We start from the raw sequence: 27,055 nt of genomic DNA on the forward strand, positions 1-27,055 counted from the left end.
ATGATCTAATGTACACCTGAATAAGATACAGATATCATATGCCGTCTATAACCGCAGTACTTTTGACAAGATGTATAAAATATCAAAACACAAAGTATTGGCTTTGAAGTAACAAAATCAGCCAGCAGCAATTAACAAATCGAATGTTGCAATCACATGCTTACTGTGAGAATTAAAAAAAAAAAAAATTTAACTATTAAAAAAATTATTTTAGTTGAAAATTCAACAATTGCAGCAATACTAGTAAATAGAATTTGGCTAAACACCTCTATAACCTAAATAAACGTATTTTATGCTATCAAGAAAAGTAAATAAAAGCTTGGTACATTGTATGGACTATCTATGATGGATGTTAAGTTCCTATTTTGAAAGATTACATGCCTTTCCCTGGTTTACTAAAAACTGTACTCCCTGAAAAAAATTGAGAATGCTTGTTAGAGAACATAAGAACATAAGAAAGTTTACAAACGAGAGGAGGCCATTCAGCCCATCTTGCTCGTTTGGTTGTTAGTATCTTATTAATCCCAGAATCTCATCAAGCAGCTTCTTGAAGGATCCCAGGGTGTCAGCTTCAACATTACATGGTAGTTGGTTCCAGACCCTCACAATTCTCTGTGTAAAAAAGTGCCTCCTATTTTCTGTTCTGAATGAATTATCTAATCTCCATTTGTGACCCCTGGTCCTTGTTTCCTTTTTCAGGTCAAAAAAGTCCCTTGGGTTGACATTATCTATACCTTTTAGAATTTTTAATGTTTGAATCAGATCGCCACGTAGTCTTCTTTGTTCAAGACTGAACAGATTAAATTCTTTAAGCCTGTCTGCATACAACACGCCTTTTAAACCCGGAATAATTCTGGTCGCTCTTCTTTGCACTCTTTCTAGAGCAGCAATATCCTTTTTGTAGTGAGGTGACCAGAACTGAACAGAATATTCTAGATGAGGTCTTACTAATGCATTGTACAGTTTTAACATTACGTCCCTTGATTTAAATTCAACACTTTTCTCTATATATCCAAGCATCTTGTTGGCTTTTTTTTTTTTAAAGTTTCCCCACATTGTCTCGATGAAGACATTTCTGAGTCAGCATAAACTTTCATAGACTCCTTCTTCAATTTCAGTATCTCCCATATGACATTTATAATGCAAACAATGTTTTGCAAAATTTTTATTGCCTGTGTGCAGTACCTTACACTTTTCTCTATTAAATGTAATTTGCCATGTGTCTTCCCAGTTCTGAATGCTGTCTAGATCATTTTGAATGACCTTTGCTGCTGCAACAGTGTTTGCCACTCTTCCTATTTTTGTGTCAGCTGCAAATTTAACAAGTTTGCTTACCAGAATCTAAATCATTAATGTAGAGTAGGAATAACAAAGAACCTAATACTGATCCCTGTGGTACACCACTGGTTACCTCGCTCCATTTTAAGGTTTCTCCTCTAATCGGTACTTTCTGTTTTCTACATGTTAACCACTCCCTAATCCATGTGCATACATTTCCTTGAATCCCTACTGCGTTCAGTTTGAGAATTAATCTTTTATGCGGGACTTTGTCAAAAGCTTTCTGGAAATCTAAATAAACCATGTCGTATGCTTTGCAGTTATCCATTGTCGATGGACACAATCTCTCTTTCCTAAAACCATGCTGACTGTCTCCCTGGATACTGTTACCATATAGGTAATTTTCCATTTTGGATCTTATTATACAAGTTTACATATAATGGTATAATATTATGATCACAAAATGTATGAATACAGTATTTTATATGGTAGAACTGGTGTGGAATATTAGCTGCAAACAGCAGAGATGGAAGTTTTAGAAGTTAGTCATTGATTTCCTGTTGAAAAACCACTTCTTCATTTGTGGGGGAATACAATTTATAATTCTAAGATGTATGAAAGAACTGAAATGATGACCTTACAACTTAACTTCATTGGCTTTAACCCTTTGCAGTCAATTTATTAAGTGCACATCAGGTCCAATTTATTTTCACACGCGCAGTTAATTTTAGACACGCTGTTTAAAAGTATTTTTTTTCCAGTCAAACGGGTTTAAAAGGCCCTGCATATCAACAAAGCACTCACTAGGCATCTCCAGCCCCGCCCCACCCTTTCGTTCGCTATAGCTTTCACATATGCTAAGAAATAAATAATAATAATAATAATAATAATAATAATAATAGTCGTACATACCGATCAATCATCTCCTGATCACTCGTTTTATCACCAAACGCCTCAATAATGCGATCCAAGTCATTATTTTATTACTGATGCAGTACCATCCAGCTTGTTTCCTTATGACCGCCCCTATCTGATGCCAGGGGCAAGTATGACTATTCATGAGATAAGCCCTTTTTTTTCGGCTTGTCTCGGCGACATTGGACCTGATAGGAATAATTGCAATGTCGGACCATAGAACCGCAAAGGGTTAAATGTCAAAATACTACGTCTGTCTTTGGGATGATTAGAATGTAATTGATTAAGAAAACTCAAGAATTTTCAGAATTGTATTGATTTTTCTCAGTGATTTCACTAAAATACAGGCTTATTCTTACATGTACTAATGATTTTGTTTCTGTTTTCAGTCCCACACAGACTACTGCTACACAAACCGTGCACCCCTGCAATTTATATCAATCACAATAATCCTTCTTTCCACATTTTCACATGGACTAGTTTATAAGACGTAGACACAAAGGTTTGAAATATTTATTTTTTTAAATGCTTGACTATTAATGGAATGAAGGTTAATTAGAACAATTTAATTTAATTTTTTAAGAATATATACAAACAGTTTAAATTTTTAAGGCACTACAGGTATAAGTTTTTTTTTTTTTTTTGTTATAATAGTCACTTCAATTTGGAGATGAGAAATCTGGTCCATGCATTATTTTTTACATACAGATTTGGAAAAGCATTTTAAATGTAATTACCGTGTTCCTTAAAGCAAAAAAAATAAAGTTTCAAACTTTGGAATGCATTATTTGTTTATAAAACACAGCAACATCATGAAAGTTATCATTTAATCAGAGTCCTCATCATCCAAGTATTCTTCTGCATTGCTTGCAGTCCGTATGATATCTGTAAAAGAAAAAAAAAAAAAATAGCCGTAACATCTACTACTTACGAAAGCTATTAATACAGATATTACAGTAAACCCATTATCTATTAGATAAAACATCTACCTATGTACAACTATCGTCGCTGTGTACTTACAATATTTCTGTGTGTATATATTGCTTGTATATGGCACATTGTTTGTACCATACTCTATAAAATGGTGTAACGACAAAGCCCCATTGAATAAGGAAAATATACAACGAAGTGGATGGATCCATAACCCAAAACAGCTACAGGATTATGCAATGTGCTGTGTTCAAACAACACATAACTGCCAGTTCTTTAGACAGTCAACAATTTTTCATATATTGACAATGATACAGTGCTCCAATAGACATTAATGTTTGAATTGAATTCTAAAATATTAGTTATTGGGTGCTGTGGAGGGAAATTGATTCTATCCTTCTTTTCCAAGAACTCCAAGACATTTTATCATGAGTGGCGTGACTAGTGTTGCTCCTGTGCCAGCAGAGAAATACAGTAAGCGTATGCTGATCTTTCTGTATAGTTGCTGGGGACAAAGTAGTTATATGGAAAGCATTTAAAATCAGGTACCTCTAAAATTAATAATATGTTCAGAGCACTTTCACCATAAGTAAGGCACTCTGAGGTTGCAATATAGGTCATGTAAGAATCTATTTTGAATTCAATATTTCAACTACTGTTATGCTCATTGGATTTTATACATTAAATGAATAATGATTAAAAATATTTTCTAAAAGGCAAGACAGTGGATCTCTGGCGATCTGTTCAATTCAGCTTTGGAACCAGTAGTACACCAAGTACCTAAGGAGGGGGCAGTCAACTGAAAGGGTTAGTCTGACATCAAATAATTCCAGAACTTGGATGGTGTGGTGGTAAGCATTTTGTTTGACCAAGTCATCATTAAAACATTGGTTTCACATTCAGTCTTATGACCCAGTGCAGAAACCATCAGATACAGTGCTAAAGAATGCTCCAGTAGTGATACTTACTTGATCCTTGTTTCCTTTTAAGCAGGGATGCACACTGTGCATTTGTAGCCATATCTAGGGCCAGTTTCTTCTCATTATTTAATATATCTGTTCTTGGACCTAAAAAAAACAACACACAACTTTTAATTAGTAATTGGAATACATTTTAAATAACTGATGTCACCACACTAGAATAGCAGATCTCAATTTCTTTTTTTATCCTTTATGGGATTAAAACAGAACTGGAAACGATTGTGTAAAATAACCAAAAATTAAATGCAGTCGCAAGTTCTTTTTTTTTAGCTGTGTTTTCCTGTTTTGAAATAATTAATGTTAGCATCCTTATCGCTTAGTAGCTATTCAAAACAAAGAACAAATTCAACTGAATATATTTTACGTTATTAGTATTTTACCAGTTCCTTTTTTCAAGTCACTTTATTTTGTTTAGGTTACTCAACCTTAAACCATCAGCAGCAACAAACACCATGGAATAGTACAGGTAGACAGCCCCAGCACTGGCCTGTGCTCTGATTAAGCAGTGAGGCACAAGAGGGCATGGGCTCTGCTGGATATTGTCACTTCTTGGTGCATTGGTAGGCCTGCAACCAACCAAGATCTGACAATATCCAACACAACCTGCCCTCAAGTGCCTTATTGCTTTTATAAAACAGATTTATAAAATGTTTTATAAAAAAAAGAAAGGAGAAATCTATATACTGTAGTTTCTAAAGATTTATTAACATGTAGAGGTATAACCTTCCACAACAGAAACTCGTCCCTATGAACTACAAACACTTTCCTTTTTTTTTGTTTGTTTCAGTAAATGCAATTATTCTTTTTTTTTTTTAATAAAGACTTTAAATAACTATAAAAACCTTGCTTAGATGTGTTTCAGTTCAGTTGTGTATCTGTGAGGTGCTGTCTTCATGCATATTCAACGTAATATTTGTTGGGATGAAGATTATTAAATTATTAAATAATTCATTTAAAGTCAAATTGTTTGTTTTGTGGTATTAATTTAATTTCAAGTATATTAAATGACATTTAAAATATAAAAATGAATGATCAAAAACCTACCTGCATATGGCAATTTAAGAGACATGCAGCAAAATACTGATCTAGTCCAAATAATACCATTTATACGTACCATTTTGGATACAACCACAAGAGACTATGCCTTAAAATCAGCATAATTAGATTTCCAGATCGGTAAGTTTATGAGTTTCCATACCGGAGAGGTTCTTTTGATTATTTCATGTCCGGCCTTCTATTTTTATATATATATATATATATATATATATATATATATATATATATATATATATATATATATATATATATATATATATATATATTTTTTTTTTCTTTAGCTTGTGAGCAGTTTCTTTATCACATTTAGCAACACATATACCACTACTCATTTCTGTGTGCAAAATGTAAATTTTTACATTTCAGCCAACAACAACTTTATAGTGACATTCAAAAATGTTAAGAAACCAAATATAAGACCTTAGGTTAACTGACATCTAGCCCCATCTATTGTTTGAAAACAGTATTTCACTTTTACCATGCCTCCCCCCTGTACTCACCTTTATTGAGCAACATCTCTACAATATCCGAGTAGCCCTTCCAAGCAGCAGCGTGCAAAGGTGTGTCTCCAAGCTTATTCTGCAGACATAAACGACAATAAAAGGTCCCTTTTATTTAGTATGAAAATCCATTACAGCAGTTCTCTCAAATGTATTTTGATTAAGTACAAGTACATACCTGTTGATTAAGTTCGATATTAGCTTGTCCAAGTAACACCTCTACTACATCTATAAAAATACAATAAAAACAGAGCTTTTAAATGCAAAGGTATTCACTATTTTAAAAGTAACATTTGTGATTTCTCATTTCCTGTCTACTTCTACTCCACTTAGTGCCACATCAAACATCACAACACTTATCATGCTTGTAGGGTTAACAGAATGACATGTTGCATGAGCATGATTGCACCTACAGCTTTCTAACCTATAGAAAAACACCTTACTTCTATATACACTACCACTATAAAACAATATTGACTAAGGCAGAAATACACAATAGCAAGTACAATGCAGTACAGCCAGAAGAGAGACATGCATTAAGCAAAAAGATATGTATGTTGGTGGCAAGAAACACCGGATACAACCTTAACTTTGTCCAGAAATGAAACAGAAAGCTTAACAGAAGACTGAAAACAAAAACAAAATATATATAAAGTAGCTTTACACCGAAAACTATTAAGTTTATAAAGTTTAGACTGTAGAATCTAATAATACATTTACTAGAATAAAAGATATGAACAATTAAAATTGCAAAAAAAAGACAAAAAAGTAGCTATTCTATGATCACTCTAAGAACTCTCTTAACCACCCAGCTGCCCATTTATTTTGTCAATTTCCATGTCAAAAATGCCTTTTTTTTTTTTTTTTTACAATTGCAGCATTAATATAACAGTGCAGAAATTATTTTTGTGTGATAGATTTAAAAAGGATGGTTCAAGACTCAGTCCAAATTCACATTCCTTGCACCAAATCCTGGTTTCTTTGCGCACCTTTTTCCCTGTGTCATCTTTCTTAGAACAGCACACTGCACATTGTTGGTGGGGGGCCTGTTTGACTGGGCTTGGTAGTATGTGGTTGGGAAAGTGACGTCCAGTCAGTTGCAGAGGGTTGGCTGTGCTGCATGGTCGACCCTTGGAAGACGCCATGTCAGGATCTGCATACTTCTCCATCAGCTGCTCAATTACTTGCATCCGTTATTCCAAGAATTCAAGGTGGGTCTGTGGAAAGTTCTTCACCAACAGCAGAAAGGCATTGCAAACAGGCTGGTCTACAAGATGCCAAAATATTTTCTTGTAGTATTTCTTCTGCTGCTTTCTTGTGGTGGGGTAAAATGAGAGTTCCTGGTCACTCCGATCTACACCTCCCATTGTGTTATTGTCACAAACCACCCTAAACTTGACTACACCATCCCCCCGTGTATTCAGCAGAACTGTTGTTGCAGAATTGTGGATGGTGCTCATAAAACAAACAGTTTTTTTGTCTTGCCACTTCAGAGCCATCACTTTTCCACATTGAAAAGCAACAATGTCCCCTTTCTTCAGTTTCTCCTTTGCAAAGCCTGCAGGTAAATCTTTCCTGTTGCTCCTGACTGTTCCATAAATGTCAGTTTTCTCAGCAACCAACAAATCAGCAAGTGTAGGTGACACGTAAAAATTATCCACTGTCACACAATACTCCTTCCCCAGGAAACTGTCCATCAAATGCAAAACTACTTTTGTGGAGGTCGGATGTTCATTGTATTTCTCATTGTAAATAGTACCTTGTCCAGTGTAAACAACAAAATCACATATGTACCCGGATTTTGCCTCACACAACACAAAGAATTCCAATCCAAATCTGGCTCTTTTTAGAGGGATATACTGTTTCCATCCCAGACACCCTTTGTACATCATGAAACTTTCATCAACGCTAACGGTACATATATATCAGAAAACTTGCGTCCCAAATTTTCAACAACGTCAAATATCTTCCACAGTTTTGGGTTTGTGTATCGCCGTCATATGCGTCATTATCTGTGAAGTGTAGGTACTTCATCAGGAGAATACATCGGTTTCTGCTTATCACTTTTGCAAGAATTGGTATGCGAATTGTAGGTTGTTTTGACCAGTACCAATCCTGACAAGGTCTCCTGACAACCCTTTGTAGCATCAACAATGAAATAAATACCCTAATTTCATTCTCTGTAGTCGGCGTTCATTTCTTACTCCGCGAAAGCAGCCATCCAGCTGTTTTTCTAAATTCTTGTTCAGCAAATCTGTTTGTCTCTGTTGTTATCAACTCAACAAGGGCTCATCAAAAAACAGCTCAAAATAAACGGGTTGGCATCTATACTCACATCCACTGTAATCTGTGATGAAGCTGTAAATGGGAATCTGGTCAATTCTTGTCCACGTCCTAACATTCTGGAATGAAACATGACTTTGTGTATCCTTGTTTTCACTGGATACCAGACTTTCACTGCCACTCTCCAAATCTATTGATTCATCACTTTCTTCAATTTCATAAATAGCTATCTTCCTCCTCATCACCACTAGTAACAGTTCTCTTTGTGCATTACTTTGTAATGTGCTTATCTATGAATGGGCTGATCTGTAACCGTTTCCACCTCCCAGTAAAAAAACAAAACTGCAGGCTTCAGTGGTCTTTATTCTGCCCATTGATTTAGTACAGCACGTCGAAAAGACGTGCAAGACTTTGCAGAAGCACAAAGAACCCCCTGCATGCTATTCTGATGGGGGTGACAAATTTGGACACGCTTGCACTCCACGTGGAAATCGCAGGATACGCAGCTGGGTGGTTAAAAGGGAATTTTTTACTGAAGGGAGTTCAAAAGATGTCATAAAAAGTTGCATTTTTTACAGAATACAAACCACCACTTGCCTGGATAAAATAGGCCTACAGCAGACCAGCAAAGAAACAGACTAACTTTCTTATTTATATTTGAAATAATTTCAGTTAAAAAATAAACTGTTGTATTGTAGAATTTACATTGTTCAACCACTTACTGTGTAGATTACAAATAAAAACACCTTACCTTTGTGCCCACCGTGACACCCCCAATAAAGAGCAGTATTTCCAGCTTTGTCAAGACCATTGATGCCAACTCCGTTATCCAAGCATTCTCTTAACCAGCTCAGGTTACCTGAAATCATCAGACATCATCATTATTTATTTACCTCTGACAAAAATTACAGTACCTGTAGCAGAGGAAGCAATTCCACATTATCCACTTAACTAGGAACATGTATCAGTATGCTGTTAAATATTAATTTATACTGAAATACAGTAGCTTCCGCATATAGGAACACGCATATAGGAACAACCTTGTGGTGAAATTGATTGTTCCCATTGTAAATGCTCTGCCTGAAGGAACAGGAACTTCACTTAAAAGAACACCTTTTTGGCACCGATAGCGATTTGTTCAGTACTGATACAGTACTGTTTTATAACCCGATAACTCATCATCATCAAATTCAAATAGTTTATTCAATGTTTTCAAATGTGACTTGTCATCGCAAGAGCTTCTTGAGGCACACTGATTGGTTTATTCAATCTTTCCTGACCCGCCATCATTTATCATTGCCTCGTTTCATAATCTGATTTCCACGAGTGCACGTCAGCAACAAAATGGCATGTAAACAAACAGCAAAACACGCCGTTGTTTCTCTTGCTAAAAAAACAACAAATATTAAAATGAAAGACAAACTAATCGGATACAATTCAAAAGTTTTATTCAAGCACATCATATCAAACATCTGCACAGCCGAAACACCGTATTTAAATGAACAATTAAACATAAAAGGGTTTATTTTCTAACTTACCACATATAAAACACTACTTCAGAAAATGAAAAACTATAATAAAATAAACATTTCAGAAGAAACTAGTGTGTAAACCGGTGTAAACTGTATACAAAACTGTAAAAATTTAAGTAGTTTTTAATCTAAAACGAAAATAGTATATGTTTTCTCTTGGGTGTGTCACTCACAGCACAGAATTCAGGCTGTGCTGCTGCAGCCTGCAGCTTTGCAGTTTTCTGATCTAAATGTTTCTGCTGAAACGCTGTGGCTAGCTTCAACATTAAATCTCTCCTACTGATATTTTCCACAGTGCATTCCTTGTACAAAAATGAAGGAATTGATGGCTGCCAGGTCCAGTAGAGATAAAAAGGCTTGTAGGTTATATTCAAAATAAAAACAGGTATTGTAAAAGGTAGTCAAAATGCCGGCTCTGGCGGTTCTAGGTAGATGGGATTATAACTTTTTTTATTTTTGCGATCCTGCCTTTCAAAAGCCCATCAGGGTATTTAATACATGTATTTAGGAAACGTCAAGAACGGACAACCGCGTATCTTTCACACACGCAGAAAAATTTATATTTAACAGTGAAAACCGTTAAAATGACTGCCGTGGCGGTTCTATTGTTAAATCCCTGGAAAAGTTATTTCTTAACATGGTAATAAGACAAATTGTATATGTCTCTGTGACAGAGATCGAATGATTCTTGGTGTTAGAAAATATTTTCCTAACAGTTATGTTTCTGTCACGACTGCTTAAACATTTTCATTCAAAATAAACATGGAAACCTGAAAGTCTGCCTGTATGCAACTCAGAACTGCATGGTGACGGCACTCGAGTGTTCATTCTCATCTCTTCCGAGTTAGTGCAGGGGTTGCAGTGGTGAGCCGGGATGAATAACTGGGCATTCCAAATTAGGAGAAAAATTGGGGGGGAAAATAATTGCCGATTCCAAATTAAAAAAAACAAAAAAAAAAACACCCTCGCAATTCTGCGGACATTGACACCTCCCTGTGGGCAGCAAAGCATTCGGGAACAACCATATATTTTCTGAACATTGAACCCTTCCACACACGTTCTAAAATTTTGGACGTGATTGGTCACTCACACTCCTGCGGCAGTGCAGGGCACGGACATAAGATTGCCTACAATATATTATACCCTTCAAAAAAAGAAACGCATAGCAGATATTTCATCAATCTTAAATTGCAACAAAACTTGATCAAAAGAATTGTATTTTATTTAAACACGTTTTGCTGACAGAATGTCAGTCAGGATCGAAAACGCATGACGTACACCACAACGACAAAATACATGAATATTCCCAAAATTAACACCATTTGCTTCAGACTTGCAATATTCACGTGCATTCACTGCACATGCAACATGCTGAGATGTGGCTATAAAAGTGGAGGGTTCTCAGCTTGCATGTCTTATTGGTGTCCACTGTAGACACATTTGAAGTTATGCCTAGACTTACCGAGGCTCAATAGAATAATGCTACTGGACATTTGGAAGCCAGTGAACCTCAGTCCGCCGTGGCACGCTGTCTGAATGTTTCCCAGAACACTATAGGACGACTTTGGTACTGATACCAGCAACACAGAACACCACTTGACCGCCCAAGATCTGGTAGACCATGTGCGACGACGGCAGCCCAGGACATATTTATACGCCTGCTTCGGCGTGCAGATGGAAAAGCCCTTAATGATGTCAATGATTTCTGTAGAGGTTAAGGTTCTTTGGAACTGTCTATTTTACTATGCAAACTGCCATACTAATGCTATAAAAAGTACACTCAAAACACCTATGCGTTTCTTTTTTTGAAGAGTGTATATATAGAAGGAGCTTGCAGCAATCAACAGCGATCGATTAGTTCTGAAAATAACTGTTGAAAATAAAATGAAGTTTGCCAAAATAGTTATTTGGGTCAGCTAAATGTTGTAGCCATCATGATTTGCTCAGATCAAAGCACAATCCGAAAAGAAAAAAAAAGAAAAAATTATATTATATTATATTATATATATATATATATATATATATATATATATATATATATATACACACACACACACACACAGTACTGTGCAAAAGTTTTAGGCAGGTGTGAAAAAATGCTGTAAAGTAAGAATGCTTTCAAAAATAGACATGTTAATAGTTTATATTTATCAATTAACAAAATGCAAAGTGAGTGAACAGAAGAAAAATCTACATCAAATCAATATTTGGTGTGACCACCCTTTGCCTTCAAAACAGCATCAATTCTTCTAGGTACACTTGCACACAGTTTTTAAAGGAACTCGGCAGGTAGGTTGGCCCAAACATCTTGGAGAACTAACCACAGTTCTTCTGTGGATTTAGGCAGCCTCAGTTGCTTCTCTCTTTTCATGTAATCCCAGACAGACTCGATGATGTTGAGATCAGGGCTCTGTGGGGGCCATACCATCACTTCCAGGACTCCTTGTTCTTCTTTACGCTGAAGATAGTTCTTAATGACTTTCGCTGTATGTTTGGGGTCGTTGTCATGCTGCAGAATAAATTTGGGGCCAATCAGATGCCTCCCTGATGGTATTGCATGATGGATAAGTATCTGCCTGTACTTCTCAGCATTGAGGAGACCATTAATTCTGACCAAATCCCCCTCCATTTGCAGAAATGCAGCCCCAAACTTGCAAGGAACCTCCACCATGCTTCACTGTTGCCTGCAGACACTCATTCGTGTACCGCTCTCCAGCCCTTCGGCGAACAAACTGCCTTCTGCTACAGCACCTGCTGCCATTTTTCTGCACCCCAGTTCCTGTGTTTTCGTGCATAGTTGAGTCGCTTGGCCTTGTTTCCACCTCGGAGGTATGGCTTTTTGGCCGCAAGAAGGCCACTTCTGACCAGACTTCTCCGGACAGTAGATGGGTGTACCAGGGTCCCACTGTTTTCTGCCAATTCTGAGCTGATGGCACTGGACATCTTCCGATTGCGAAGGGAAGTAAGCATGATGTGTCTTTCATCTGCTGCAGTAAGTTTCCTTGGCCAACCACTGCGTCTACGGTCCTCAACGTTGCCCGTTTCTTTGTGCTTCTTCAAAAGAGCTGGGACAGCACATCTGGAAACCCCTGTCTGCCTTGAAATTTCTGCCTGGGAGAGACTTTGCTGATGCAGTATAAATACCTTGTGTCTTGGTGCTGTGCTCAGTCTTGCCATGGTGTATGACTTTTGACAGTAAACTGTCTTCAGCAGCCTCACCTTGTTAGCTGAGTTTGGCTGTTCCTCACCCAGTTTTATTCCTCCTACACAGCTGTTTCTGTTTCAGTTAATGACTGTGTTTCAACCTACATATTGAATTGATGATCATTAGCACCTGTTTGGTATAATTGTTTAATCATACACCTGACTATATGCCTACAAAATCCCTGACTTTGTGCAAGTGTACCTAGAAGAATTGATGCTGTTTTGAAGGCAAAGGGTGGTCACACCAAATATGGATTTGATGTAGATTTTTCTTCTGTTCACTCACTTTGCATTTAGTTAATTGATAAATATAATCTATTAACATGTCTATTTTTGAAAGCATTAATTTACAGCATTTTTTCACACCTGCCTAAAACTTTTGCACAGTACTGTGTGTAATTGTATATATATATATATATATATATATATATATATATATATATATATATATATATATATATATATATATATATATAATATATAATATATATATATAATATATATATATATATATATATATATATATATATATATATATACATATACATATATACACACACACACACACATACACAGTGCCTTGCAAAAGTATTCAGACCCCTGACCAATTCTCTCATATTACTGAATTATAAATGGCACACTGAAATTTCGTTCTGTTTGATATTTTATTTTAAAACACTGAAACTCAAAATCAATTATTGTAAGGTGACATCGGTTTTATGTTGGGAAATATTTTTAAGAAAAATAAAAAACTGAAATATCTTGCTTGCATAAGTATTCAACCCCCACACATTAATATTTGGTAGAGCCACCTTTTGCTGCAATAACAAATTTAAGTCTTTTGGGGTAAGTATGTACCAGCTTTGCACACAGTGTCGGAGTGATTTTGGCCCATTCTTCTTGGCAGATTTGCTCCAGGTTGTTCAGGTTGGTTGGACGACGCTTGTGGACCGCAATTTTCAAATAGTGCCACAGATTCTCAATGGGATTGAGATCAGGACTTTGACTGGGCCACTGTAGGACATTCACCTTTTTGTTCTTGAGACACTCCAATGTTGCTTTGGCCTTGTACTTGGGATCATTGTCCTGCTGAAAGGTGAATTTCCTCCCAATCTTCAGTTTTTTACCGGACTGAAGCAGGTTCTCTTGCAGTATTTCCCTGTATTTTGCTCCATCCATTCTTCCTTCAATTTTAACAAGATGCCCAGTCACTGCTGATGAGAAGCTTCCCCACAGCATGATGCTGCCACCACCATACTTCACTGTAGGGATGGTGTGTCTTGAGGCATGGGCAGTGTTAGGTTTGCGCCACACATAGCGCTTTGAGTTTTGGCCAAAAAGCTCTATCTTGGTTTCATCTGACCACAAAACCTTTTCCCACATCACAGCTGGGTCACTCTCATGCTTTCTGGCAAACTCCAGACGTGCTTTCAGATGGTACTTTTTGAGTAACGGCTTCTTTCTTGCCACCCTCCCATACATGCCAGTGTTATGCAGAGCTCTTGATATGGTTGACTGGTGCACCATTACTCCACTCCCAGCCACTGAACTCTGTAGCTCCTTCAAAGTGATTGTTGGCCTCTCTGTGGCTTCTCTCACAAGTCCCCTTCTTGTCTGAGCGCTGAGTTTTGAGGGACAGCCTTTTCTTGGCAGTGCCTGGGTGGTGTGATGCAGCTTCCACTTCCTGGTTACTGATCCAGCTGTGCTCACTGGGATATCCAAACACTTGGATATTATTGTGTACCCTTTCCCTAATCTATGCATTTGTATTACTTTATCTCTAACTTCTGTAGAATGCTCTTTGGTCTTCATTTTCCTTCAGATTCACAGCCTGACCAATGATCCTTCAACAGTGGGGTTTTTATCCAGAAAATGTGACAGCAACTTTAATGGTTCACAGGTGGAGGCCAATGGTAAGGTAGGCCAGTTTAGGCATCAATCATGCATCGTTTGATCGACGTGACTGGTGCACCATTGAGACATTTTGAGACTAAACCCTCCCAGACATGTCCTAAAATTCTGGAAGTGATTGCTCACTCACAGCCTGCAAGGCACTGCCTATACTAGATTGTGTATGTTACAAATATAGGGCAGCCTGCAGCAATCAATAGCGATCGATTAGTTCTGAAAACAACAATTGAAAATAAGTTTGAGTTTGCCAAAATAGCTCTTGGATCCCCTAAATGTTGTAGCCATCATGAGTTGCTTAGATTAAAGCACGACCCGAAATATAATACAAACTAGTTTACTGACTGGACTTCAGGCTGAAAAACACAGAGAAACCCTATAGGCTAGTTTAGACGTCAATCATCCATGTTTAAATGATGTAACTGATACACCATTCACATATTTTGAGATATAACCCTCCCACACACTCAGTACAATTTTTGAAGCGATCGGTTAGTGTGAAATATCGGAGGACGTACGCCTCCTAGCACTGAAGGGATTAAACCAATTTGTTTTTCTCAAAAATAGCCTGCGTCTTAAATTCAAATATAGTATATTGATGCATGTATTAAAAATCGCCAACAAAAGTGACTACCCGAGTACACAAACAGAAACGTGACTGACTGCCCAGAAAAGACGTCACTGCCAGAATACACAAGCATCAACGTGACTTACTGCTGATGTGTTACTGCCTGATCTCAAATCATCCATGACATACAGGCAGCCATTTTTAAAAATCCTGAGGAATTAGAAAATAAGTTTTTACAATTTCAGCATTTCTAACAAACAGTACCAGCTTGGACAGATTGGAAATGCTGATCCAACCCCGTATTTTTCAACATGTCAAGGTACCACAGTTCACAAATTGAGAGAAAAACAGGGGTGAGTAATCACGACTGGAAATGAGAAGCAGCACATAACCGTAATGCTCAGTGTGAAAGCAGGTGACCGCAAACTGCCGCCATATGTGTAATTGCGGTTGTATCTTTGTAAATGCATTTATTTGATATTTCATTTTTTCCTCAAATTGAGGGTTGAAAATTTGGGCTGCGTCTTAAATTCGAAGGAATGTGGTATATTTTAAGTGTTATTTTTCATTACAATTTTATTTTATTTTATTTTATTTTATTAAATTACGGTGCACATCTTAACTTAAGCTATACCGTATAACGGGCAGATAATTTATTTTGGCTTTATTAGCAGTTTTGATTGGATCGCCAATAATACTTTCAGCCATCAGAGGGTTGCATACAGTGCTCACAGCAATCCCGCCCCCTGGCAGGCTGGTATGCAGAACTGAAGCAATGGACAAGGGAAATAATGTGTCAGATGTCAAAGTGGATATGAGAATGGCAGTGATGAAGCCAATTTGCTTGAAAACATTAAAAGTAGACCGGACATTTCCATCAATGGATTTAAAAAATCTGGAATTGATGATGCGAACAAATACACAGGCATGGTAAACTGCGCCTGCTACTATAGTATGACTGTTCTGTTTTTATGTTAAGCATTTTTGTGTTTTTTTTTTTTTTTATATAAAGGGTTTAATTAAGTAACAGCCAAAACTGTTTGTGCTAGACCTGTTGAAAGTCTGTAACAAAAATGGTTGACTGTTATCGTTGGTATGTTGCAGATACTACTATTACTGAAGACACCCGCTGCGCAGGTATCGCAAAGTCTACAACAAAACAAAACATTAAAATAAATTAGTTCTGCAATGTATAAAAGTGAGCTGATTTTGCCAGTGCTTGCTAGTCTATTAACCAGTGATTTTGAAGAAAATTAAAGCATTTTCGTTTCGGCTTTATTGTTAAAAGTTTTCACACATGGCAATAATGTCCTACAATTACTACATGACACTGTGATCATTCAACTGTGTTAGGTTGTGAACCATAGCTAAGTTTTAAAACCGAGACATAGCAAATGCTTATCATAAAGTTTACCGGTACTTTAAAATTAAGGGCCATATAAGAACGATAAATACTGTAACTGATTAGAAAGCCTTCTTTGTTGTTCTCCAAATTGCTGCAGTTACTATAACTAGTTACTGTTCTAGCAGACACATTTTATTAAGTAAACATTTATTTGAATATATTGACTTAACACATTTTGCTGACACCTCCAGGCATGTCAAAGTTTTTAGATGGTGCTGTGCATCTGACTGGTGCCTTTTTTAGCTTGTATATATTTGGATGAAGTCCACTGCCACCTGGTAATGTATGCTGCTTATCGGCTTACGTGGTGTGCACGTTAGTAAGCGTTGGTCACAATCGGCGAACTGTATTTTCCAGCGTTAAGTTTGCTCTTATTACGATGGATCGGTGGCTGGTTCATGCAAAAAAAAAAACAAAAAAAACACAACAGCAGCGACATAGAGAAGCTGCAGGCATGTTGGATTTTTTTTTTACCAGCATATGTACATATGTGTGTGTGTGTGTGTGTGTGTGTGTGTGTGTGTGTGTGTGGGGTGGGGGGGGGGGGGGGTGTCAAGTACAACAGACAAAGGAAGGGGGGTGCGGGCCAAGAGGTTTGAGAACCAATGCTCTAGAGGACACAGCAGTTACTTTGGGTTCGTTGCAATTGAGAACATTTTTAATGTGCAGCTGAGGATCATCTTGAGCTGCTTAGTTTGTTGCAATGGGTATTAACTTGCATACTAGTTTAGTACTATACTGTCCTCCTTACTAACCACGGGACCATCGCCAGTAGTATGTTCCTTTTAGTTAGTTGCGATTGACCCATTGTGTCTGGTGGTCAACTCCGTCTTAGAGAACACTTTGCTTGCTTCCCGAAGGGGTGTTTCTTTTAAATACTTGTATACAGTATATGTTGCAGTTATTGTTATGGAGTTAAACAAATAAATACATTTTAAAAAATTGAAAATGTAAAGTTACCAACCTCTTTTGGCAGCTTCGTGCATTGGATTGTCTATTGTTTCTGCCTGCTCTGCAACTAGGGTTTAAAAACAACAACAACTTGTTAAATATTTGACGAATTAATCCCGCAAGGGTGCCCTAGTGCAGATGTTGCAGTAGTCAGTAGCATCTCATCCTTCCAGCTACCTATTTAAAATATGTATATAAATCAATGTTTACTCTTATGGCACCAAGTCCATTCTCACACAGGACACATTCTCCCAACCAGGTCCAATTAAACACCTAGTTGGGCTGTGGATTTCTCAATTTAATAATTAGGACAAGGTTTTAAGCTGGGACCAAACTGGAATGGATTGAAAGAGCATCAATGGAGTACCAGCGATGTAAATAACTTATTCCATGTTTATTAAACTTTAAAATATTACATCAGTTTAATATTGAGAGACTTGTATAGTATTTGCTTACACTCAAAGGTCACTGTGGAACTTCAAATAGACAGTATATTCTTATTTTATACCAACTCTAAAAATGCTTCTCAGTAAAAGAATCTCATAAACAATGTATAATATGAAACCTGCATTTGATAAACAGCACAAATAAGTAAATTAATACATAAATAAATGACTATTTCAAATATATATTTAATATAAATATCTTAATTATGCAGTATTATTGATAAGACCACCAAAGACCAGCATATCTTTCTTTTTTTTTTCTTTTTTGCATTACACCCACAATGCTAACAGTTAAAGGTCAGCAACATCTTTCGTTGTATTTCAGGGTGGGGTGATCACAGAATTTTTTTATTTTTTTATTTATTTTTTTTTAAATGTTTGCTGAGCTGTCATTTTAAAAGCATAAAGGAGTGACTTCAGCATAAATTTATCTACCTACCATAATTGCTTGGAATTAGCCCCGTCCTGCCTTTACAGGTCCCTTTCCACCAGTTGCTATCACTCTAAAAATAAAAATAATCCTCATTAAAAATACACTGAATACAAACATTAAAAGTAAAGAGAACATCCGAACATAGTAAATACAATGATTAATGACTCACCGTATCGGAAATGTACAATATGTCTCCTTCTTCAAAATACAATTCATCAGGCTGCAAGCAAGCGAAAAAAAAAATGAAAATGAAAAGCAATACTAGTGTGTGGCACTATGACCATGGTTCTTTTCTTCAGAAAAAATATAAATCTCTACAATGACGATTCTGTATCTAGGACTATGTGGGTTTAACAACATACAACTCCATTTGGATTTGTTGATAACCAAAGCTGGTAATGCTGTGCAAAGGATTGTTTTGCATGAGAAAGAAAAAATGCTGTCTGTTTACCAAACAAGAAAAAACTCCCTTAATTCCAGATAAAAATGTACTCACAGTTCTTGGTTCAAATGTAAACAGGGCTCTGAATACTTTGACCTGTCCTGAAAAACAAAAAGGACAATGCCATTTTAGTCTTTTCAACTCTATTTTGACTTTGCACCTAGAATTAGTCTGAAGGTGAGACAACGATCTTTAATTTGTTTATTTTTGTTTAATAATAGTTTTAAGTTTGAATGAACACCCAATTAAAATAATCCAAGATCCCCATTACTTCAAAAAAGAAGAGTTCTTTTTTATATAAAACTTTGTCTCAAGAGGGTATACTCAGTTGCTTTCAAAAGTATAGCAGACAGCCAATCAGAGGACAAGATTTTCGCCAGCTATGACTGAATTCTGAATAGTTGCTTACATATAAATTAATATAGAATGCTGCAATGTGCACTTTACTGTATTGTATGTAGGGGGGTTAGCATTAGAGGTTTCTCCTCTAATCAGTACTTTCTGTTTTCTACATGTTAACCACTCCCTAATCCATGTGCATGCATTTCCTTGAATCCCTACTGCGTTCTCTCCTGACCTGCTCTCCTTCTTGCACTTGGTTTGCTTGTCTGTCGCTTCTAACTGAATCCCGAGCACCGTTTAGCCAGGCTATTTATAGTTTAAAAACTGCTAATTAAAAATGACCCATGGGTGGGAATGTTACCTTTCTTATAGCGTTGATTACATGTTGCTTTATGCATGGTTAATTCATGAAAAGTTAAATTTTTGCTTCACTAAATGTGCATTATAGAGAGGGAGTTATTTTATTTTGTATTTTAGTCAGATGTGTGTTGTGTCCCATGGCGCCCCCCCACCCCCTCCCAAATTCATAACGCTCTTTGGTTATATTGTGTGTCCTCCGAGACTCGCGTTATAAACAAATATATATTTTTTATAACAATTGCTTTTAAATAAAAATTGCAGCATATTGAAAATGATCACAGCATGCAACACGTCAAAAAGAAAGCAAATAATGATGTATTTTGTTTATTTCAACCTAAACTACTTAACTGTGAATTCAATTTTAAATCAATCTGCACATAAATACCAGCTTTTTTCCTTAACATTCTAATCTGATAACATAAAAAGCTACTTAAACATACTTTCTGACACTGGTCTAGAGACAAGCGAAATCCTGTCTGTGACAGGACACCGTAATGAAGCCTCAATTCGCAGCTACTGGACAGCAAATCAGGAAAGACACGATTGGTCCACAATTCTGTCATCAGCTGGATCCAAACTGCCAACCCTGTTTCAGTTATTTTCGCACCAGCCAATCCACTCCCTGCCAGCTTGAATGACTCCCCGCCTCCAACAACAAGTTTTGAGTCCGACTCAAAACTACACAGACTATTCTCCAACAAGAGGAGGTCCATTGGCCCATCTTCCTCATTTGGTTGTTTACTGATCCAAGCAAGAACCTCATCAAGCCATTTTTTGAAGTAACCGTGTGAATCAGCTTTCACAACAGTGTTTCGTGTTTTCATTCCTTATTCACATCTTTAGAGCACTTGTAAGATACCCCTGTATGTAAAACATCTGGGCTAGTTATAAAAAGTCTGCTTGAAGGAAAGTACCTCTGTGTTATTTTGTAATATATAAGAATGAAGAGATTTCTTGTAATTGGAATATTTAAAGTTGGCCGAAAAGTCAGAGTTCTCTTTTTATATGTAATAAATAAAGAAAATGGTGTCTTTTACACCAAGTGTTGCACTTTCTTACCAGTTTTATTTGAATTTTATAGTCTGTTGCAATGACCTTTCAATATACTGCAATTTGTATTCAGCAGAATTTTTGTAGCATTATTAACTGTGTATTAGCCTTGTATGCACTTTGCACTTGCGAAAAAAGGAATTTGGCAGCCATTTAACATGTAACGGACATAAGATCCAAAGTATCGCGATAGTATCGAATATCATGATACTGTGCATGGTATCGTCTCGATACTCCCTAAATAAGGTATCACAGAACACTACTTGTAAGTATCGTAAACATTTCTATACTAATGACCTGCAGAAATTATTAAGTTTTGAACCGAGTATTTTGAGGGGCTCTGCGGCAATTGAGAAGGGCACCAATGGCAATTGCCGAGTGGCTACAGTTAATTTCGAACCCTGCACTTCGTGTAAACACTGCAGGGTGTTCAGTAACACTTTAATGCATTATCAGGACAACACATATTAAATCTATGGTGGTCACTTGGGGATTTCTTTTTACAAATATGGTTATTACGCTGTATGTGTAAAGTCAACAAATACTTTACAGGTACATAAAACATTTTACATAGTCAAAAAAAGAACAACATTTGAATTAGAAGACAACTTGTTGAATATACCAGTCTCTAATTTTTTGTGATCAAAAAAGGATGGGAGGTGCAGGGCTGCAGAATGTCCATGTGGGCACAAACAATATGCACCAAAGAATTTGGTAAAATTGATTTTACTTAGGTTTTTTCTGTGAAAAAAGCTGCAGTTAAAAGAAAGAGTGATTTCAATCTGTATGAAATCTATTATCAGGTGTCACTTACACAGCACATTAAGTTAACTCCCTCCCAGCACACACTCGCATGTACCACAGTACCCAATTTGACTGTGTGTGTGTGTATTCTACATGTCATTGTTTTGGTAAATTACATTACTAAATGCTAACTAAGATTTTTTATTTTTTTTTAAATGCAGGACAGAGAATCTGCAACGTGGATGATTTCAATTGCAACTGAACAGACGATTTGACAGATGATGAATCTGGCCGGAGACCTTGTCCGTGTCTGCCGACAGCTATCCGCAATGCTGGCTGACTAGCGAATACACGGTGACACCATGTAGTCTAGTGCCACAGATAGGAAGTGGCTCGTAGGGCCTCCTCCCCCAAAAGACAAAGCAGCCAAACCATGACTGGAAAATGAAGATGATGATGCCACCGAACCCCAAAAAATAGGAAAACGATTTCGAAATGGACATTACATTTCATGCTGAACCTCATCGTCTTGTATTTTATCTTGCTCTTAATTGTATTATTACTTGTACTGTGATTCTTGCAATGTATTTTTTGTTTATGACTGGAAGTCGCTCTGGAGAAGGGAGTCTGCTAAGAAATAAATAAATAATAATAAATATATATATATATTATATATATATATATATATATTATAATATTATATATAAAAAGCAGGGTTCTCCCCAGGCTTTTTCAGCCAGGTGGGTCGCCCTGCAAAGTGGCTGTCACCGCCGGGCTGAAAAAATCCGATCCGCCCATCTTGCAGATGCTACTGTGCCTTTAACAATAAGGATTGACAGCGCTTCTAGCAGACTACATCAGTTGCGCGTTGCTGGGTGAAAAATGTCTTGGAACCACGTGACAGCTGTGTTACGTCTTGACACAACATTTAACCAATCAGAGAGTTGAAGGGGCGGGTTATCTGTGTTAAGCACTTCTAAAGGCAAAAACGTTAAATGACTGCAAAAAAAAACCAATTATTTTCAAAGCAAAAATAGTGACAATGTCAAAATAAGCTGGCGATCGGCGCAATCCACCGCCTAATACTATGTTTGCGCCAGCTACTTTATTAAAAAAAATATTAAGATTATTTTCGGGTATTATCATTCAGTCCATTTTTTGTCGTATTACTGTACTGTAAGGTGATACATAGTACATAATAGCTATACATATGCACCAGAAAAAATTCCTTTTGTTGTGATATCGTAACAATATGTACCCAGGTGCTCGTGAGAGATATTGGGGGTTCATATATAGAGGCTGTATGCCTTTAAGAAGGAAGGCGTGATGGGATATCATCTGAACACTTGTCAGCTGACATACAAATGCTTAAGTGCAGCAGATTATTACACTCCGGTTTCATGCAACAGTTATGATGGTGACCAAACATGTGTGAGTACTGTTGTGTTAAAAAATGGTTAAAATGAACAGTTGCATTCAAAAAATGTAGAATAGCGAAAAATAAAAATAGACATGCATTAACAAAATGCCCTGAAAACTTAACAAAGAAAACAATTTAAATGAAGCAATAAGCTCAATAATTAAGCTAAAAAGGAAGTGAAAAAGGTTACCTTTTTTTGTGAACTCCAATAAACCCTACGTTATCTCTCCCCAGTCAAATCGTAGATTGCCTAAATAAGCACAGTAATTTACCATAATAAAAAACAGCAATGAAAAAGAAAATGTAGAACATAAAAAAGCGCAACCAGATATAGTCAACGAAAGACAACACATTATTCAAATTCTTTGTCGTATTATATTTTTAAGGTAAGGCAAGTTTATTTTTCTGTTAAAAGTGCTTCCGGGCTATAATCTTCTGCCGCCCGGCTGTACAGAATTCCTGGGGAGATCACTGTATAAGGCTGTAAGAAAATCGTGATTTTTTTATCAAGTACTTGCAGCCACTGTGTATTAAAGTTGCGGTTTCAGCGCAGTCATAAATATAAACAGTTTGCACGTATATATACTTGCTTTCAAGGTGGATTTTTGTTCATTTGTTCAAAAACAACAATAAGAAAAAAAACACACAAAATAGATAACCAGAACATATAAGTTCTTAAGACTCCCTCTTTATCACCACTTGAAAAATGTTTTACGCTGCATTTCATTACAGGTGAAGAGTTGCAGCTAACAATAATGACCCATAACATACAATAGTTACAGAACAGTAAAAGCTCACTGTGACGGAAATACGAGTTTTGGTTGTAAATCTCCCTCCCAACCTGTAAGGGAAAGGCTTTGGACGGGTTGGCCTGACAGTTCATTTCCTGGGTCGGAAAGTCAGTCAGCCTGGAAAGAGACAAGGCTCCGTTGCAGGAACGTATTGACCCGGAAGGTAAACGAGGTAGCAGCTGCAGGCAATAGAGTCACCTGTAATCGTTTACCAAGGGGTCATGCATGATTGCATAAAGGGGGCCGGAGAATTGTAAATCTTTTCCTTCGCTTGGGTCACAGTTGCACAGAACTGGAAGGACCGGGAGAATTCCCAAAAAGAAACAAAAAGTATTTGTGAGTGTTTTGTTGGTTTGTAGCACTGTTAGTAATTGTCTTTTATTTGTAAATTCACTAGACGGCTAACATGTTTCCGGAGCTGTCACCTTGGGCCAGCACTACCCAGAACAACAACACCACAGTCACTGTTATTTGTTATCACCCACCTTGAGCACTACTGCACAGCCCAGACTGGTGATTTGTGTTAGTAATATTGTGGGCGCGGATAACGTGTTATTTGTTTTGTTTACAAATCATTTATTATTATTTTCCTGCCGAGCTTTACACCAGCGGTGTATTGCCGGAGGATTATTGTTTGGTCGCCAGACCAGGATTTGTGTAATAAAAACATTGCCACACTCACAAAATTGAACAGCCACTACAGTATTTGTAAAAGGGCAATAAACCTTTAGTCATAAAATTTAACAGTAAGTAAGTAAGTAAGTAAGTAAGTAAGTACAGCACTTGCATCATGGCCCACTCATATTTCCAAAGATCACTGATTGGCTAGAGAGGATGACAAGGCCTACCAATCCCCCACTAGCAAAAGACAACGTGAGAGTGACGTTTCCTTTTCTGTTTCAGTTTATTTTTCAGCATTATTTTGCAATGAAATTACATATAAATAATAGAAACATTGATTGTAGTCATATTAAAAGTTGCATCAACTATAAAATGTTGTGGTTTGTGTAAAAAGTTGCGGTTTCCGCAAACAAATTAATGGCCCGTGATTCTTACAGCCTTTATATATATATATATAAAATGTATTTACACTTTCTCTGAATTAATATTGAAAAAAAACTCCTTTTAAAATCTTGTTATCATATTCACAGGAATGTAATGTTTATTATTATTTTACTGCCACCAGTAACTCCATCCACAGTAATTTCTGAATGTTTTCATTTCCAGTGCCATTTTATTAAAAAAATATATAACAAACATCAGAAAAAACGCTTGCCATTAACTTTCCTACCCCTGTGGACTGGGGATACCATACCACGCCTACTACAGCATGAAAACAGAGTGCACCAGTAAAGTGCCAGATCAACCGAAAATAAAACCCGCCCCAGTGTCAATCTTTCTGTTGCACCAATTAGAAAAGCTACTTGGAGGCAATTGCCAACCACCTTCCTTTTTATAATATCCACCCTTACTGTGGCATAAAATATGTCACGTCACCGTTTATACGTCTAGCATATTAAACGTTTAACCACTTCTTTAGAGTTTATACGTTTAAAATGCCCATCCCTATATATATATATATATATATATATATATATATATATATATATATATATATACACAGTAAAAATAAATAAATAAATAAATAAATAAATAAATAAATAAAAATAAATAAATGTTTAGAGACATTCTTGGAACTACCTAGGTATTGTTAAGGGGTGGGGTAAATCCATGTAAGGGTCCTGTGGTAATTAAAATGAAATGTAATGTTTGACCTACAAAATTATGGTCTTCTCTGTACTATTTTCTGTAGTGCTGCAGGAGACTTACTATATTTCTCTAAATATTTTATCAATTATTGCTGACATTTTTGGAATAGACACTGTTACCAAGGACAAAGGTACAGAAGATAAAGGAAAGAGGTTTATTTTGTTGTGACCCAAGGCTTGCGTGAATACACTCCAGTTTTAAACTACTAGATCAAAGTACTTCCCGTTTCCTGAGATTTCAGGAACTTCATTCAGTTGGTTCTTTCAGAATTTGAAAGTTTAAGCAATCAAAAAGTTGTTTTTTTTCATATAATTTATTTTTTCCTTGCAGTACCATTCTGATTTAAATATTGGATTTTTGAATTAGTTATACTTTGATACTTTGAAAAAGTATAAATATAACCAGTTATAAACATTTGTTCTGAAGACTCTGGGCACTTCATATGCTTCACTGCCTTACAAAAGCACATTCAGTTAGATGACAGGACCCACGCCCTCATTTTAGGTTTAAGCCTTTAGATGTTACTGCTGGGGACAGCACAGCCAATAATTATCTAAAGAAAATTCACAATTTACTATAGGTACATAACACATTTTACAGTCATTGTCTCTGTCAGAGTGCTTTGCTTGGATTTATTTCTTCAATACACCAACCAGAAAAAGTAGAGGGCCAGGTATAAGCACAAAGTGCAGGAATAAAGCTGTCTTGTGTCAACTGAGAAATGTGGCAAGTACTGACTTGCTCAAAACAGGGTTGCGTCCTTGAAGTAAAATTTTTTGATAAACGTCACGTCATGTTTTCAAAAGGCACTTTATGCACATTTTAATAATGTATTTTATTTAATAACCAAAATAGAATACAGTGAAAACAGACATCATTTCGTTTCTACATTATATCTTAATTAAAACAAAATAAAAAGTTGTTCTAGACTAAAAGACAATGGAGATCACTGTGCATTACGGTTTACTATGCAGATTTACTAACAACCCATTGTAGGCCTGTACATAGAACTGCCTTACACGTGTACCGGTGGAAACAATCTTGTAGATGGTGTAAATCAACTGCTGGTTTAAATAGAGTTAAAAAAAAAAAAAAAAAGTTTTAAACAGAATATAAAACGTTGTGCCAATCGAGAGTGCAGTTAAAATATACGCTGGTACTACTGTAATGTCGTAACACACACACAAAAAAAAATAAATCTAACTTCCAGCTTTACCAAGGTAGAGAAACGAACTGGGTAGTGCATTGGGGGCGGGGGAGGAAAACAGGAAGTAAGCCGATTCACCCATCAAAATCTAATTAAAATAAAATGTTAACAAACGTCTAAATTATATTTAAGTCAATTAAGAAATCTTTTTACATTATTTTTATTAAAATGCATCCCTTTTTTGTTTGATAAACTCTCTAAATAGGAATCAGGAAGTTACTAGCCAATGTACTGAAGTTTCTCTGTGTTGTGTGGTATTAGGTTATAATTGCTGTAGTTTGTTGCAGATTAATTTGTTTACCTGGTTTCGCTGGCTTGGGTGGCGGCTTGGACATCTTGTAGAAACGCCTCAAACAACCGAAAAGAAAATTGTGGAGGCAGACTTTCAGAAATTAAACGATGTGTTTTCCCTCTGTGTAAGATAAAAAAAAAAAAATAAACGAGGAAGTAGACGGAATGTAACCAGCTTGTCCAGCAATTCGTAACAAGGAAGAGATGTGATGAGCGCTATGCATGCTGGGCCATCGGAAAAAAAGGCAT

The 27,055-nt window shown here is 36.5% G+C and overlaps 1 protein-coding gene across 1 annotated transcript; it reads right to left on the reverse strand.

Annotated features, from left to right (window-relative positions):
* Positions 1 to 2,692: 2,692 nt before the first annotated feature.
* LOC117420723 (osteoclast-stimulating factor 1) lies at positions 2,693 to 27,055 on the reverse strand. The gene is made up of 10 exons (XM_034034288.3): positions 26,817 to 27,055; positions 18,886 to 18,932; positions 18,559 to 18,609; positions 18,396 to 18,459; positions 17,524 to 17,577; positions 8,694 to 8,801; positions 5,838 to 5,887; positions 5,660 to 5,738; positions 4,092 to 4,190; positions 2,693 to 3,078 (listed from the first exon to the last, which is right to left on the reverse strand). The coding sequence occupies exons 1-10, from the start codon at positions 26,848 to 26,850 to the stop codon at positions 3,020 to 3,022; spliced, it is 645 nt and encodes a 214-aa protein (XP_033890179.1). The 5' UTR covers positions 26,851 to 27,055; the 3' UTR covers positions 2,693 to 3,019.

This window comes from Acipenser ruthenus, chromosome 1 (genome assembly GCF_902713425.1).
Source record: "Acipenser ruthenus chromosome 1, fAciRut3.2 maternal haplotype, whole genome shotgun sequence".
Taxonomy (NCBI): Eukaryota; Metazoa; Chordata; class Actinopteri; order Acipenseriformes; family Acipenseridae; genus Acipenser; species Acipenser ruthenus.